General features: G+C 45.7%; 1 protein-coding gene across 1 annotated transcript in view; it reads left to right on the forward strand.

Moving 5' to 3' along the window:
• Positions 1-347: 347 nt before the first annotated feature.
• Positions 348-14,425, forward strand: part of ANTXR2 (ANTXR cell adhesion molecule 2) — a 146,844-nt gene continuing 132,766 nt past the window's right edge. The window contains exons 1-3 of the mRNA XM_044225894.1: positions 348-546; positions 1,136-1,207; positions 3,291-3,362. Coding sequence (XP_044081829.1) covers positions 395-546; positions 1,136-1,207; positions 3,291-3,362 — 296 coding nt within the window. The 5' untranslated portion in view covers positions 348-394. The remainder of the gene's footprint in view (positions 547-1,135; positions 1,208-3,290; positions 3,363-14,425) is intronic.

Consider the following 14,425-nt stretch of genomic DNA (forward strand, 5'->3'; position numbering starts at 1 on the left):
GCGCGGGGCGACCCGGCCGGGGCGGGGGCGGGGGCCGCGCTCCACGTCTGCGCGGCTCCGCGGGTCCAGCGGCCGCCGGGCTTCAGCGCTGCGGGCGGAGCGGGGCGGCCCGGCGGGTCGGCGGCGGCGGCGAGCGCCGGGCCGGAGCGTGGGCTGCGCTCGAGCCCTCGGGGGCCGCGGCCGCGCTCGGAGCCCGGGGCCCGCGCGCCTCCGGGGCCGTCGTCGGGAGTTCCGGCGGCCGCGTCTCCCTTTGTCCTGCTGGGACCTCCCTCCCCGCCCGCCCTCCCTGCGTCCGTCCGCGGGTCCCGCCGCCCCGGCCGCTCGCCGTCCCCCGCCCCGGGGCGCGTCCCCGCCGAGCCGGGACCAGGGCGGTGGGAGCGGACGCGGCCGCAGGATGGTGGCGGGGCTGTCCCCGGCGCGCAGTCCCGGGAGCTGGCTGGTCCCCGGGCTGTGGCTGCTGCTGCTCAGCGGTCCGGGGGCGCCGGCGAGCGTCCCGGAGCAGCCGTCCTGCACGAGAGCCTTCGACCTCTACTTCGTCCTGGACAAGTGAGTGCTTGGGGGGGGGGTGGTCTTCTGGCGGCGGCCGTGGAGGGGCCGTGGGGGGGACACGAGGCTGCGCGAGCGCCCTGGGGAGGGGGCTGGAGCCCGACGGCGGGGCTCCGTGCGTCCCCGTCCGAGGGCCCAGGGCTCTGCCGTCGGTGCCGGCGGGCGGGGGCTCTGGGCGGGGTGTGGGCGCTGTTGGCTCGTCCGTGTGCATCCCCGCAGCGCGGACCGGCCTGCCCTCGGCCCCTCTGCCTTCGCCCCCTCGAGCTGGCTGCACTTTGCGGGGCCCATCCTGGTCCCAGCGCTGCCCCCGGAGCCTGCAAAGCGCCAGGTCGACAGACTCTAGGCGGTTTGCATTTCCCGGGAAGGAAGGTTGTGCTTGTTTCGAGGAGGCGGGATCCTTCTCCGAACACTTGGGCAGGTGGTCCCGAGGGCGGTGGGCTTCCCGGAAACTCAGGCGCCCAGAGAATCCCGGGCGCCAACCCGAGTCCAGCCGCCGGGACTGTAACTTTGCTTGAGGTACAGGCGCCCTCGTACACGTTTTGTTGTTGTGTTTTGGTTTGCTTCTGATCAGCCCGACTTCACTTCGCAGGTCTGGGAGTGTGGCTAATAATTGGATCGAAATTTACAACTTTGTGCAGCAGCTCACGGAGAGATTCGTGAGGTACCTCTGCTTCCCTTTCCTTTTCCAGGCCGGGAGTGGGAGGTGCAGGGAAGTAGCCCCAACTGGAAGATGCTTCTGTTTCCAGACCTGCAGGGAAAGCCTCCCCTGAAATGTTGATTTTTAGGTGCCTCCAGACCATTATTACACACATATAGTTACCAGGACGGCCCTTCAGTTGTTCAGGATTATTTCGTCGGGATCCCAGAAACTTGGCTCAGGCCCTGGGGACGCATCTTCAAATACTATTACACATGTCTTTTCCTTTCTGAATTTTCATCTGTTTTGAATTTCAGTTACGCTTTCTCATAATTTATCACATTAAACAAATTTTATGCTAATAGTATCCATAATGTATTTTTCTTTCCACACAATTCTTAACATCGTAGAGGTCCTCATTAAAAAAAAAAAAAGTGTTGGTAAACTTCAAATGAACATGTGTTAATAACCCACTACCAGAAAAGACACTTGTGTGTGTTTAAGAGAGGACTCGTGTTTACCCAATGTGTGGGCGTGTGGCTGCTTTAAAATTTAACTGTTCTATATATGCAGTAAGCCTTACTAGGAGAGGCTGGGTTTTCTCCTATAACAGGCATAACTGCTCTGAAGGACAGCCTACTCTCTTATTTACGGGTAACTAGGGATTAGTGGCATCTCTATTTAAAAATAACCCTAGAACACCAGGCCTTTGAGCCTTTTTTTTTTTCTTCCTCTTCTTCTTCTTCTTCTTCTTTTTTAAAACGCAGTGAGCAAATGCAAGTTTATCAAGATAATGGAAAGGACACAAAAAGGAGCTGTATCATTAAATATTTCTTCTTTCAGTCTTGTTAGCCCAAATGTTTTCTGTAAAACAGGCTTGGATGATCAAAACATTTTGAAAGTCATGTTGTAAGTAACTTCAAACAATCTGTAGAGGCCTAGGCAATCCTTGCTTTCAGTTATTGGCAGCAGTAAACTTATCCCTATAAAAATGTATGCTTGTCCATGTTCAATCATCAGTCTCCTGCTTAAAAGCCAAGTATAACACTCTCATTTCTGGACAGGGTCTGAAGTAAAACTGTCTAGGAAAGAAAAATAAATAAGGCCCTATATCTTTAAATGCGAAAGGCAGTAGAGACGGTTTATAAATTTTCTGATTTAATCTGAGAGTGTGCAGAGAGTTATCACATAGATTTTGATTGAAAGTAATGGATCATTTCAATACAACATTTTGAAAAAGCGGGGCTTTTATTTATTTGGTCTGGTTTGCAAGTTGCAATTCTATGCTACACAGTTCTCTGGCTCAAATTTAGTTGCTTAGTTACTAAGTCATGATACGTTGTAGAAAGTGACTAAAGGCTGACTACTGGATGAGAATGTCTTTAAATATGGAAAAGCCTTTGAGATCATTCTGATCTTCAGTTTATAGATCTTCGTTTCCTGTCTTCAGTTGTAGAGCGTGGTCGTAGTTGGGGGGAGTGTCTTGGAGACAAGAACCGGTCTGTGAGATAACATGCCTAAAGCTGACCAGATGTAGCTCACTGGGCCAGGGCTTGCCGGTTGGCAGTATGATGTTTGAGACTTGGACAATAGAAAAATGTCTAATTGAAACCGATTTGTGAGTCTCTTTCCCATTGTCCATGATACTCTTTATGTTTTCTTACTTCGGGATCACTTTTGTCTGAACTCACATCATAATTGTGGTAATTTAATCAAACTGACTGCTCTCCAGCTCTTCAATGTTGCTAATGACAATTGCTTAGAAGGGCCTGGCCTCTTTAAGGAGATGAGCTAGAACAGGGAGAATACTGAAGGGAAGAAGTCTTTTCTTTGAAAAGATTTTACATCAGCATAGAATTCATCTTTCTAGTTCGTCTCTTCCCTGAACGGTCTGAAGGGTCCCGGAGTATGGCTTGAGCGCTGAGATGTGTGACTCATCCTGGGCGGGCTTCACAGGAATGTCAAGCAGAGGCCGTGTATCTATTTAGGAAGTCACATTTAGAAGCAGCCTGGGCCATCAGAGTCAGATTTTAACTGAGACTCCATAGCCATGGATCTGTATTATATCCATAAAACTGTTTTAACTGCCTCTTTTCTTATTTTGCAGCCCTGAAATGAGATTATCCTTCATTGTGTTTTCTTCTCAAGCAACCATTATTTTGCCATTAACTGGAGACAGGTTAGTGCATTATCGTTTCACTGTAGGCTTTTAGTAGAGACTGATCTTGAAGGAATGATTGATAATTCCAAGTGGTGATTCAGGCCTCCCAGTGGAGTCAAGCAAATGCACAGACAATTCAGCTCTGTTCACTAACAGAGGAGAAAAGGAGGTGTGAGGAATAGAAAAGATCAGATAATCTGAAAATCAATATCACTCTTGTGGGCTGTGGAATGTACAGTGAAACCCAGATACCTCCCTTAGTTGGGTACTCACTACTTCCCAACTTTCCCCCTCTCTGGTACTATAAGTAGTTCTACATCCGTCCTGTTTAAATGTAATATATTAATCTACTAGGAATTTGCAGAACATCAGGGAGGAGAAAGATACAGATCTCTGGATAATTTACTAGATTCAGCAGATATCCCACATCGTTCGTCTTGCTTTGAGATCCAAAGGAACTTGCTTTCTATTTTTTTATTATATATATACTTATTTTGTGTAATAAATATACTATATATGTAATATAAAATATAACATATAAACTTGTAAATATGTGTAAAAATACATATTTTATATACTTAAGTATATATACGTATAAATACAAATATAAAGATTATACCTGTAAATGAAAAATACATAAATTCTTGTGAAAGATGTGGTGTTTTCCAAGTCACTGCCGTGGTTTTTCATATGACCTCTTCTGTGTCATCTGAAACCAGTGACAAGTTAGAAGTAGTCACTGACAAGTTTTAAAGAATGGCTAGTTTCCACTGGATCAGTTTTGTGTAGTACACTATGAGTTCCAGAGTAGGAAGAGAGATTTTCTTCTTCACTTTTGTATCCACTTTACTTGACACAGAGGATGGAAAGATAGTTTTTGCTCAATTCCTGTTGGATGAACGGATGGCTTAACATTCTTTTCAAATCCTATTTCTCCGAACTGTTATTTCAGTCAGGGAGGCTGGTGTACTTTGTTTGGCATAATATGTGGATTTCTGAAAAGCTATACTTGAATACAGCTTTTTTTTTTTAATAAATTAATTTTTTCTTTAAAAATGTCAAGAAAATAAGTGTGCCTGGATGGCTCAGTGGGTTAAGGCCTCTGCCTTCGGCTCAAGTCATGATCTCAGGGTCCTGAGATCGAGCCCCGCATCGGGCTCTCTGCTCAGCGGGGAGCCTGCTCCCCCCACCCCCCTCCTGCCTCTCTGCCTACTTGTGATCTCTGTTTGTCAAATAAATAAATAAATAAAATCTTTAATAAAAATGTCAAGAAAGTGTAATATTTTTTATGTATTTTGTTTCTTTCAACTTTTTACTTAAGCTCTGGTTAAGGAAACGTAATATATATATATATATATATATTTTTTTTTTTTTTTTAAAGATTTTATTTATTTATTTGACAGAGAGAGATCACAAGTAGATGGAGAGGCAGGCAGAGAGAGAGAGATAGAGGGAAGCAGGCTCCCTGCTGAGCAGAGAGCCCGATGCGGGACTCGATCCCAGGACCCTGAGATCATGACCTGAGCCGAAGGCAGCGGCTTAACCCACTGAGCCACCCAGGCGCCCAAGTAAACGTAATATTTAAAGAAACTCAGGGAGAGAACTTACTTACACATTGCAGAATTAATTTGGAAAATTATGTGTGTATATATATACACATTATGTGTATATATATCCATTCATATGGATATATATATATATATATAATATATATATATAAGCTTCTAATTTATTGGTGCTTTAAGTTTCGCTTTTTCTGGAGAGGAAATACCTCTGTAGATGAGGCATCCCGCTCACGACCTCTGTCTTTGATCCTTTCCTTCCGTACTTCCTTGTGTACATCTTGGTGTCAGAACAACAGTAGTTCCTTATAACCCACATGCAATAGCTTTGCTTCCATGAAAAGAAATTTTTTTCATTGCCCAGTTTAATTTTCAAAGATGCGCATAGATCTCCTAATGGTCTATTCATAGGAGAAGGGACGGACAGTTCAACATTTACCGAGCGCATATGCAGGGAAAAGCCCTCGGCATGACGCCAGGCACAGAGTAGCCACAGTCGACACCTGCCTGTGCTAGCAGGTTCTGTGTCGGCACTTTCCGTGGGGGTCCTCCAGCACTGGGAAGATGAAGTGTAGAGATTAGCCAACCGAACTGGTATTGCTTAGAAATGCTTGGAAAGGGGTTAAAGTGTTAATCTAATTTGGAGAGTCTTCCCTTATCATGGGGGGACTCTCACAGAGCAGAGGACTGGGGGAAAGAGGCTTCTCTCTGCAGAGGCAGCAGATTGAGGGTTGCAGTGGAGAGTCACTGAACCGATTTCCTCGCCAAATGGTCAAGGACAAGAAAATTTAACCTCTTCATGCCTCAGTGTTGTCCGTTTATGTACTGATGACAGCGAGGATGGTGACAACAATATCTGCGTCATAAGACTGTTGTAGAATGAAGTCCGTGAATGTGGAGAATGCAGGACAGAGCCCGGTGCGTGTATTCAAGAGATGGAAGTTCTCTCGTTGTTATTCTCCATTTCTACTACCATTATTATTATTTAATTCAGGGAATATGTAGTGTTTTCATGATTAGGGAGGAGTGATGCTTACATAAAGGGATAATCGTCCTGCTTGAAAGGATCTGTAATCTAGGAGGGCTGTGAATAATGCTACTTGAACTTATATACAGTTCAGTCCTCTCACTCTTTTTAAATAATGATGTATTCATTTTTAATGAACTGTACTATCTGTGGCATGCTGAATTTGTGTGGGGGGGGCAGAAAGTACACTAAAGAGGCCTAGGTTAGAATTACAGCTGTGCCACTCCTGATTCAGAGACGTGGGGCGGATCATCTGCTCAGTGTCAGTTTTTATGTGTGCAAACGGTGACAGAATTGGCCATGTTTTCTTTCTTTTGAATCTTTATTATTGATACTCTTTGCTTTCTTAAGAGCGTTTTTGTAAAGATCAAAATAAGACAATGCAGAGAAAAGTACTTTGTATATCACGGAACGGTTTCCATTAAAGGGTATTATTTTCTGTTCCTAGTTGTTCTTTTACTAATTTTATTTTATTAAATCAGTAATTTCTCCAGTCTCTCTGTCCTGGGTATTTGGGTAGAGGGTCACTTTTCCTCCATTACCTGCTCTCAAGGGTGTAGAAACAGCTCACATATTTAGATACAAAATCCGAACAAATATTTCCACAACTGTTGTGGATCTTGGTTTCAAAGCGTAGACAATGGAATTTTACCTACAAACTTTATTGATGTCCTGGATCACATCACACAGAGACCTGATAAGATGAGGCACACAGCAGGTCCCAGCGTTCTGGTCCTGTTGCTTTTAATTCTTCATCCCTTTGGTCATTATGAGAACTACTTCGTTTTCTCAGAGTGTTGCTAAGTATTTTCCGTAGAGATGAAGGAGATTGGAAGGCACCGAGTCCTTAAGACAGAGCAGTGTCTTATAGAATTTCAACATGGCGTCCAACACGCTGTTAAGTACATGAATAGAGTAATAAACTTGGCAGGATATGATCAGTTCTACATTTTATATACTCATAATATAAAAACTTCACCCTTTTAAGTGTTTCAGTTTGAGACACTCTCTTCTCTTCTCTTGCCCCATGATTTTTGTCCTCTGGGTATCCGTTAGCTCATTCATCTACTTATCTACCTACCTGCTTGCCTACCTTATATATGACGTACTGGGAATTATGGGCTCTGCAGGCAACACAAAGACGAGTAACCTAGTGTGTGTGAGAGTAAGGAGTGTGCAAATGCACTTAAATAGCTCACGGCTGGGGCGCCTGGGCAGCTCAGTTGGTTACGCCACTGACTTTGGCTCAGGTCGTGATCCCAGAGTTCTGGAATCGAGTTCTGCATCAGGCTCCCAGTTCCGCGGGCAGTCTGCTTCTCCCTCTGACCTTCTGCCCTGCCCTCTCATGCTCTCTCTCTCTTTCTCTCTCTCTCTCTCTCAAATAAATAAATAAAATCTTAAAAAAAAATAAATAGCTCAGGGCTGTATTATAGGATCAGATAAGAGGAAAGTCCTGTGTTGATTCAATATGGACACATCTGGCCTTTCAATATGAGAGAACCTGAATCAAGAGTAATTTTAAAGGATATTTTTAGTTATTATGCTACATAATTGGGGATAGTGAATTATGCTCAGCTCTATTCAATATGATCTTAATGATGTGAAAGTGATTTAGTTGAAAACATTTAGTGAACAGTTATTATGTGCTAGGCAGTGTGCAAAATGCTTTCCATTCATTACCTCATTTAATCCTCATATTAATACACGTAATACATGCTATTATTATCTTAACTCTACAAATGAGGAAATGGAAGCTCAGAAAGGTAATGTAGCTTATCCAAGGACACACACCTAATACATGATGAGGGTATAATTAGCCACGATGGTCTTTTAAAGTGTAAGGTAGCACATGCCCCTCTTATGCTTACCACAGTTCTGATGGCTTGGGATGGAAAGCCCATGTCTCCTGGTGGCCTAAAAGCCCTACCTAAATGCCCTTACGCAACCCTCTCCTACCACATTGCGTGCCACAGTTTAGCCCACGAGTCCTTCCGTTCCTTGAACAGGCCAGGCTTGTTCCCGCATTATGAATTTTGCTCTTTCTCTGCCCCAGGACTTCCCCGGGCTAGCTCATTCTTATTATTAGGCATCATCCCTTGTGTCCCCTCCTCTGAGACCCTGAGCCTGGCCATCAAGTCTACAGGCGCTCTGGCCCTCCTCCTCAGAAATCTGTCACGATAGTCTATTTGTTTATCACTTTTTGAAATTTTTCTGTTAATGTATTTTAATCTCCGTCGCCCTAACATAACTTGCACGAGAGCAGAGGGTTTTCTTTGTCTTGCTTGCTCATGTATTGGCTACTAGAACAGAGTAGATACTCAGCAAATGCTTGCTGGGTGAATGGTTGAATTGGTCTGACTCTAGAACCTGCGTTATTAACTACTATAATATATTTTCTCTCTTTGAGACATGATAAATGATGACTTAGATTTGCTAAATTTCTTTCCTACTCTTGTAGATCAGTTACAAACATTTTCAACTCTCTTTTTAGTGTATTTGTTCCCAAATTGAAAAAGTCATATAATTGTTTGACCTGAGCACAATGATCGATTACTTAAGAAAAAATATTCCTGCGGCAGACTTACAGGAAATTAAAGGGAGAAGTCATTTGATTAAGTTTAGAGAATATATACATTTCTGTTATTTGAAAAGATTTCTTCTTATTCCTTAAAATATGATTTAAAATTTTCCTTGTGATAAAACAGCCCTTCATAGGAATTGGTAGCTTATAAATCGGTTCATTAATTTTGCACAGAAACTTGGCAGTATCTGTAAAACTTTAGAAGGCTCCTATCAGCCATTCTGCTTTTTAGGACTGTGTTCCACAACCCTAGCACCCATGTGCAAAGATAGGTCTGCGCAAAGTGGACCCTGCAGTGTCGTTCTTAATAGTGAACATTGCATTCAGTTTCAATTGGTGTAATTAAAAAAATATAGAATGGGATGCTATGTAGTCATGAAAGGAAAAATCCGTGTATATTAACATGAAAATATATCTAAGATCCATTACTTGTGAAAAGCAGGTGGCAGAATTCTCTGTTAAGTATGATTTTGTTTTTCTAAAATAAAAACAAAAAATCTTTAACCGTTTTTATGGTGTGTGTATGTGTGTGTGTGTGGTCATAAATGCATGGAAAAAAGTCTGGAAGACACAACAAGCTGCTGACAATGATACTGTCTTAGTGAAAATCAGGGTGGGGAGAACCTTCATTTTTTAAATATCCATGCACATTGGTGATTCAGATTTATTTTAACATTGTTATTTGTAAAAAGACAAAAACAAAAACAAAAAACCCCCCAAATGCTCAAATGAAAAAAAAAAAACGTTACTGACTTCTTTAGCCAGAGATAGCTGCCTTAGGGACAGAATGGAATTTGGGAGTTGGAAAGAGAACGCGTTCAGAAAGAACACATATGGGGCGCCTGGGTGGCTCAATGGGTTGAGCTTCTGCCTTCGGTTCAGGTCATGATCTCAGGGTCCTGGGATTGAGTGGGGAGCCTGCTTGCTCCTTTCTCTCTGCCTGCCTCTCTGCCTGCTTGTGATCTCTGTCTCTGTCAAATAAATAAATAAAATCTTAAAAAAAGAAAGAAAGAAAGAAAGAAAGAAAGAAAGAAAGAAAGAAAGAAAGAACACCTATCCAGTCGCTACCTTGGGGGATCCTGAAGGCTCCTTTTTAAAATGAAATCACCAGGCGTGGACCTTGAGTCACGTAGACATGGGCGCTGCATACATGTTGTGTGACCTTGGGCAAGTAATGCCACTTCTTGGGGCCGGTTCTCTTGCGCGTTGGAAGGAGCGAATGGTTCCTACCGTATCACCACGTTAGGACGATTACATGCCTGTGACCCGTGGTGTGGGCCGGGTCGAAGGCTGCGAAGGAGTTCGCAGGTTATCAGTGTGCACCACCGTCCGTTCATCCCCGGGCGGCGGGATTCGAACCGTGGTTCGGAGAGGCCAGATGAGTTTGCTCGAAGTGACACAGCTCGGTCCTGGGGGCCGGGGTTCCCGGCCAGCTCCGACTCCGGACACGGGCGCTCGCCCCGGTCGTGCCTCGGACTGGCTGGCCGCGTTCCCCTTCTGCGCTTTGCACAGTTAGACTCTGCCACAATCCAGAGCCCTGTTCCCCGACGGCCCGGCGATGCGGTGAGAGGAAGTCGCTGTGGTTCTTGCTGTGTGAGTCGAATCGGAGAAGTGGTTCCTCCTGGTTCGAGGAGTCGGCTTGGGCCACACTTCGCGCAGATCCCGAGAGGTCCCGGCAAGGCAGCAGCGCAGGTTCTGCGTGCGGACGCGCTGACGGTGACTCTCAGGGCGGCCCCGCATCTGCCTCCCGGTCTCCGGCGGGGGCCTCGGCGTTCCTCGGGGCTGCGAGGCGCGCCCGGCGCAGGCGGTGAGCTGCGGGGCTCCGCGGCTCCCGGGGCGGGGGATGCGGGGCAAAGCGCGCACCCAGGCGGCCGAGTGCCCTTCGGGTGGGACCCACGTGCCGCACTCCCGTAAGCGCCCACTGAGCTGGAGCTGGTGCACGAAGCCCAGACTGCGCAGAGCCCTGGGTCAGCAGCTGCTTCGGAATCGAGGGCCGCTGCCCGGGACTCGCCGGCCCGGACTCCGGACCGCAGAGCCCGGCGTACGTTGGCCTCGGAGCGACGCGTTCTAGAAGCGGTGAGCCGGCTTTGACCCGTGACGGACGGAACACCGCGGACGGAGCGGCTCACCCAACGGCCGTTTCATTGCCGTGCCCAGCGCCGTGCGCCGACGGCGTGGCCGGGAGCTTCCCCCGCCCCGTGCGACGTGACCTGACGCCGCCGTCTTCGGAGGCTGGAGCTGCTTCCGGAGCGGCTGCAGCTGATTGTCCCGTGGAGGGACGTGGGCCTCCTCCGTGGGAGCCCGTCGGCGGCCCGGCTTCCCGCGGAACGACGACCGCGGCCCAAGACACGGCATTCCGGCAGCGAGTGTGGCCACATGAAGGAAACGAAGTCCCCGTGTATTTAAGGGTCGAACGCAGATGGCCACGCACACCCCTGTCCCTCATCCGGTGGCCAGGCGGTGGCAGGGCGGGCCAGAGTCAAGTGCGGGACGTAAATGCCTTCTCTTGGTGGGACAATGGGGCCTAGGGGGAGTGGGAAGGACTTGACAGAGGTCGTATTAGAGGTCACCTACTATAGGTTCTATGAAAAGTAATAATGAAACTCCAAGATGCATCTCTTTCAAAAGAGATGTAAGCTTGTCAGCTTAGAGAAAACATATAACCCTTGTATATAACCAAAATAAAAAATTAGACTGGTAAGTTGGGCTCTAGTCTGTAGATTCTAGTGTGACCCGTGATCCCTCTCAGTAAATTCTGAATGCCAAGTGTCCTTTACTTTCATAATGTTTTATTAACCTCTTCCTTTCTTTTATTCTTTTCCATAAATGAAAATAATTTGTTTATTAACAACATTAATACATTCTCTTTTACTTTTATATTTTTAACATTACCATTATGTTCTTCTTGAATCACGTTAGCATAAATAGGCACATTTTACTTCACCTCCATAATTTTAAAAAGTATTATTAAATTTCAGCTATCAAGTACTTACAAATTAACAAAAGGTCTGATACCTTCTAGTGCACTATGAGGATGGAAGTTTTCTTAACTGGAAATGACTGCAAAATTTTAGAAATATCTTAAAAATTTTAGCGGTGAAAGAAGTACATTTTGAGGGTGTTGGTATTCAAGTCTATATTCTTATTCAAGAGCAAGAGTCCACACTCACGGATGTGACTAGTTGTTTGTGTAATTTAATATAAAGTTTTAACATGGTGTGTTTTGCGAGGAAGGAGTAAAGGCACAGCTCCCAAATGAGCTTCTGAACTGGGACTAACAAAGCCAATAATCATCCTTGAGTTTCCTTCTGTAGAGAAGGACGCCAGAGTAGAGCGGGGGTGGGGGGGTGGGGGTGGGGGGTTTAAACAGTGGGTGTGGATAATGGACTCCTGCGTGCTGTGCGGTACAGGAGGGGTTCTACATGGGATACTACCTTTTGTTTTGATTAAATTCTGCTATGAAAGTGCAGTCATCACCCCCATTTTTCAGATGGGAGAAATGGAGGACCAGAGAGCTACCTAACTTACCCGGAGTTGCAAAACTAGGAGGCGTGAGGGTTGAGAATTGAGGCCCAGGCCCGGTTGCTAGAGCTGTGGGCTGCAGCGATGATGCAGAGGGACGAGGGTGTGCTGCCGGGAACCTCGCTCGATCCCTCTCGCGTGACCTGATTAGGGAATTATAGAATCATAACTAATTATAATGATAACTCATATCTGTTAATATTACTATTAATAAGTAATGCCACCTGATGGTGGTAGTGTACACTGATAACCTTTGTACCAAACACTTTATGTGTGTTACAATGTGGCAGCTTTTCCAGAAGAGCAGCATGGCCGTGGAGAGGAGAACCTGTGGGGAAGAGAGTTCGTTCTAGGTCCTACGCACTCTTTCTCTTGTCTCTTTTCTGCTGCCCGCTCTGTCCAGGCACCTGCTACATTCTGAATGCTCAAAGCTGAGTTACGTTATAAACATCATAGTGGGCACCCCCAAAATATCTGTAAAATGAATGAATGAAATCCCTGCTGGGCAGGCATTATTATTTACATTTTATGGAGATGGAAACTGAGACAGTAAAGGGCCAGTGGGTGCGGTTTATTAGTTGTAGAACCAAACCTTAGCTCACCTCTGATTTACTCAGTCTGCAGGCTTTCCTCCCTCAATACACAGCCTGCCACCTGACCTCTTCCCAGGACCTTCTCGCACCAAAGTTCCATGGAACACCTTTCCTTCCTTCTTTTTCCTTTTCCCTCCTTCTTTCTGGTTTCTTCTTCTTCTTTTTTTTTTAAGATTTTATTGATTTATTGGACAGACAGAGATCACAAGCAGGCAGAGAGACAGGCAGGGAGAGAGGGGGAAGCAGGCTCCCTGTGAGCAGAGAGCCCGATGCGGGACTCGATCCCAGGACCCTGAGATCATGACCTGAGCCAAAGGCGGAGGCTTTAACCCACTGAGCCACCCAGGCGCCCCTCCTTTCTGGTTTCTCTGGTATTCACTTTCTGTATCAAAGTGTTCCAACTCTCAATTTGCTGAGGGAGTGCTCCTTGGAATCGAGGAGAAAGTAACCTGGTCAACAAGCAGGAAATGACTGATACCAACTGAACAGCAGTAGTACCTACCACTTACTAGTACCTGTAACTTACTCAGTACTTCTTATGTGCCACTGAATCCTCACAATGGCCCCGTGGGGGAGATATTTTCATCCCTGTTTTACAGATGAAGAAACAAGATAGGGCTTGGAATTAATCTAAATTCTCTCTGGCTATAAGCTGTACTATCTGAGAAACTGTGTTTTATATTTAATAAAAAAAAAAAATTATCCTAGTTACCCCCAAACCCTTTCAATGGAGGACTGACTGGCAAAATACTTAAGGAAAAGAGCATTCCAATAACATGGAAAGCTTTTTAGTTTAGTTTTTTTTTTTTTAAAGATTTTATTTTATTTATTTGTCATAGAGAGAGAAGCAAGAGCAAGCACAGGCAGACAGAGTGGCAGGCAGAGGCAGAGGGAGAAGCAGGCTCCCTGCCAAGCAAGGAGCCCGATGCGGGACTCGATCCCAGGACGCTGGGATCATGACCTGAGCCGAAGGCAGCCACTCAACCAACGGAGCCACCCAGGCGTCCCACATGGAAAGCTTTTTAAATTAGATCAGAGGTGGGCACCTGGGTGGCTTGGCTGGTGGAGCGTCTGCTTTAGCTCAGGTCAAGATCCCGGAGTCCCAAGACAGAGTCCTCTGGTGGGCTCCCTGCTAAGTGGGGGGTCTGCTTCTCCCTCTGACCCTCCCCCGTCTCGTGCTCTGTCTCTCTCTTTCACTGTCTGTCTCTCTCTTTCACTATCTCTCAGATAAATAAAATATAGGTAAAAAAAGAAGATTCGATCAGAAGTTCTTATTTCTGGGTAAACATTAGAATACTCTGGGGAATTAAAAAAAAACAAAAAACAAAAACCCTGAACGTATCACAGACCACAAGTAAATTAGAATCTCTTCAGTTAAAGCCCAGAGGGACTTTTTTTTTTAACGCCCTTCTGTGATTCCAGTGACAGGCACGGTGGAGCCCTGAGATGTAGATAAGATGTCGAGCTGTGTGCGGACGGGGAGCCCTTCCCTCTACCACCGCACAAACTCAGTGCTCACTAGTGGGAGGTGCTCAGCAGGTGCACGTACATTGAGTGAAATCTAGAAAGAGTTTTGAAATCTGCAGAGTTAAGAGGTTGTCCCTTGGAAGGTTCAAGTACTATACAAATGTATTGTATAAACATAATGTCCTTAGTCACAAGCAGAAGGTACTTAAAAAAATGTGCCTTAATTGTGTTAGTTGGGCAAGTCAGCATTCTCTGCCAATAATTTTATTATGTCACTCTTTACAATATATATTAATTTGAGTTATGACATGGACACCTTCCAAAATCCA

The sequence above is a fragment of the Neovison vison genome, chromosome 11 (genome assembly GCF_020171115.1).
Source record: "Neovison vison isolate M4711 chromosome 11, ASM_NN_V1, whole genome shotgun sequence".
In the NCBI taxonomy this organism is placed as follows: Eukaryota; Metazoa; Chordata; class Mammalia; order Carnivora; family Mustelidae; genus Neogale; species Neogale vison.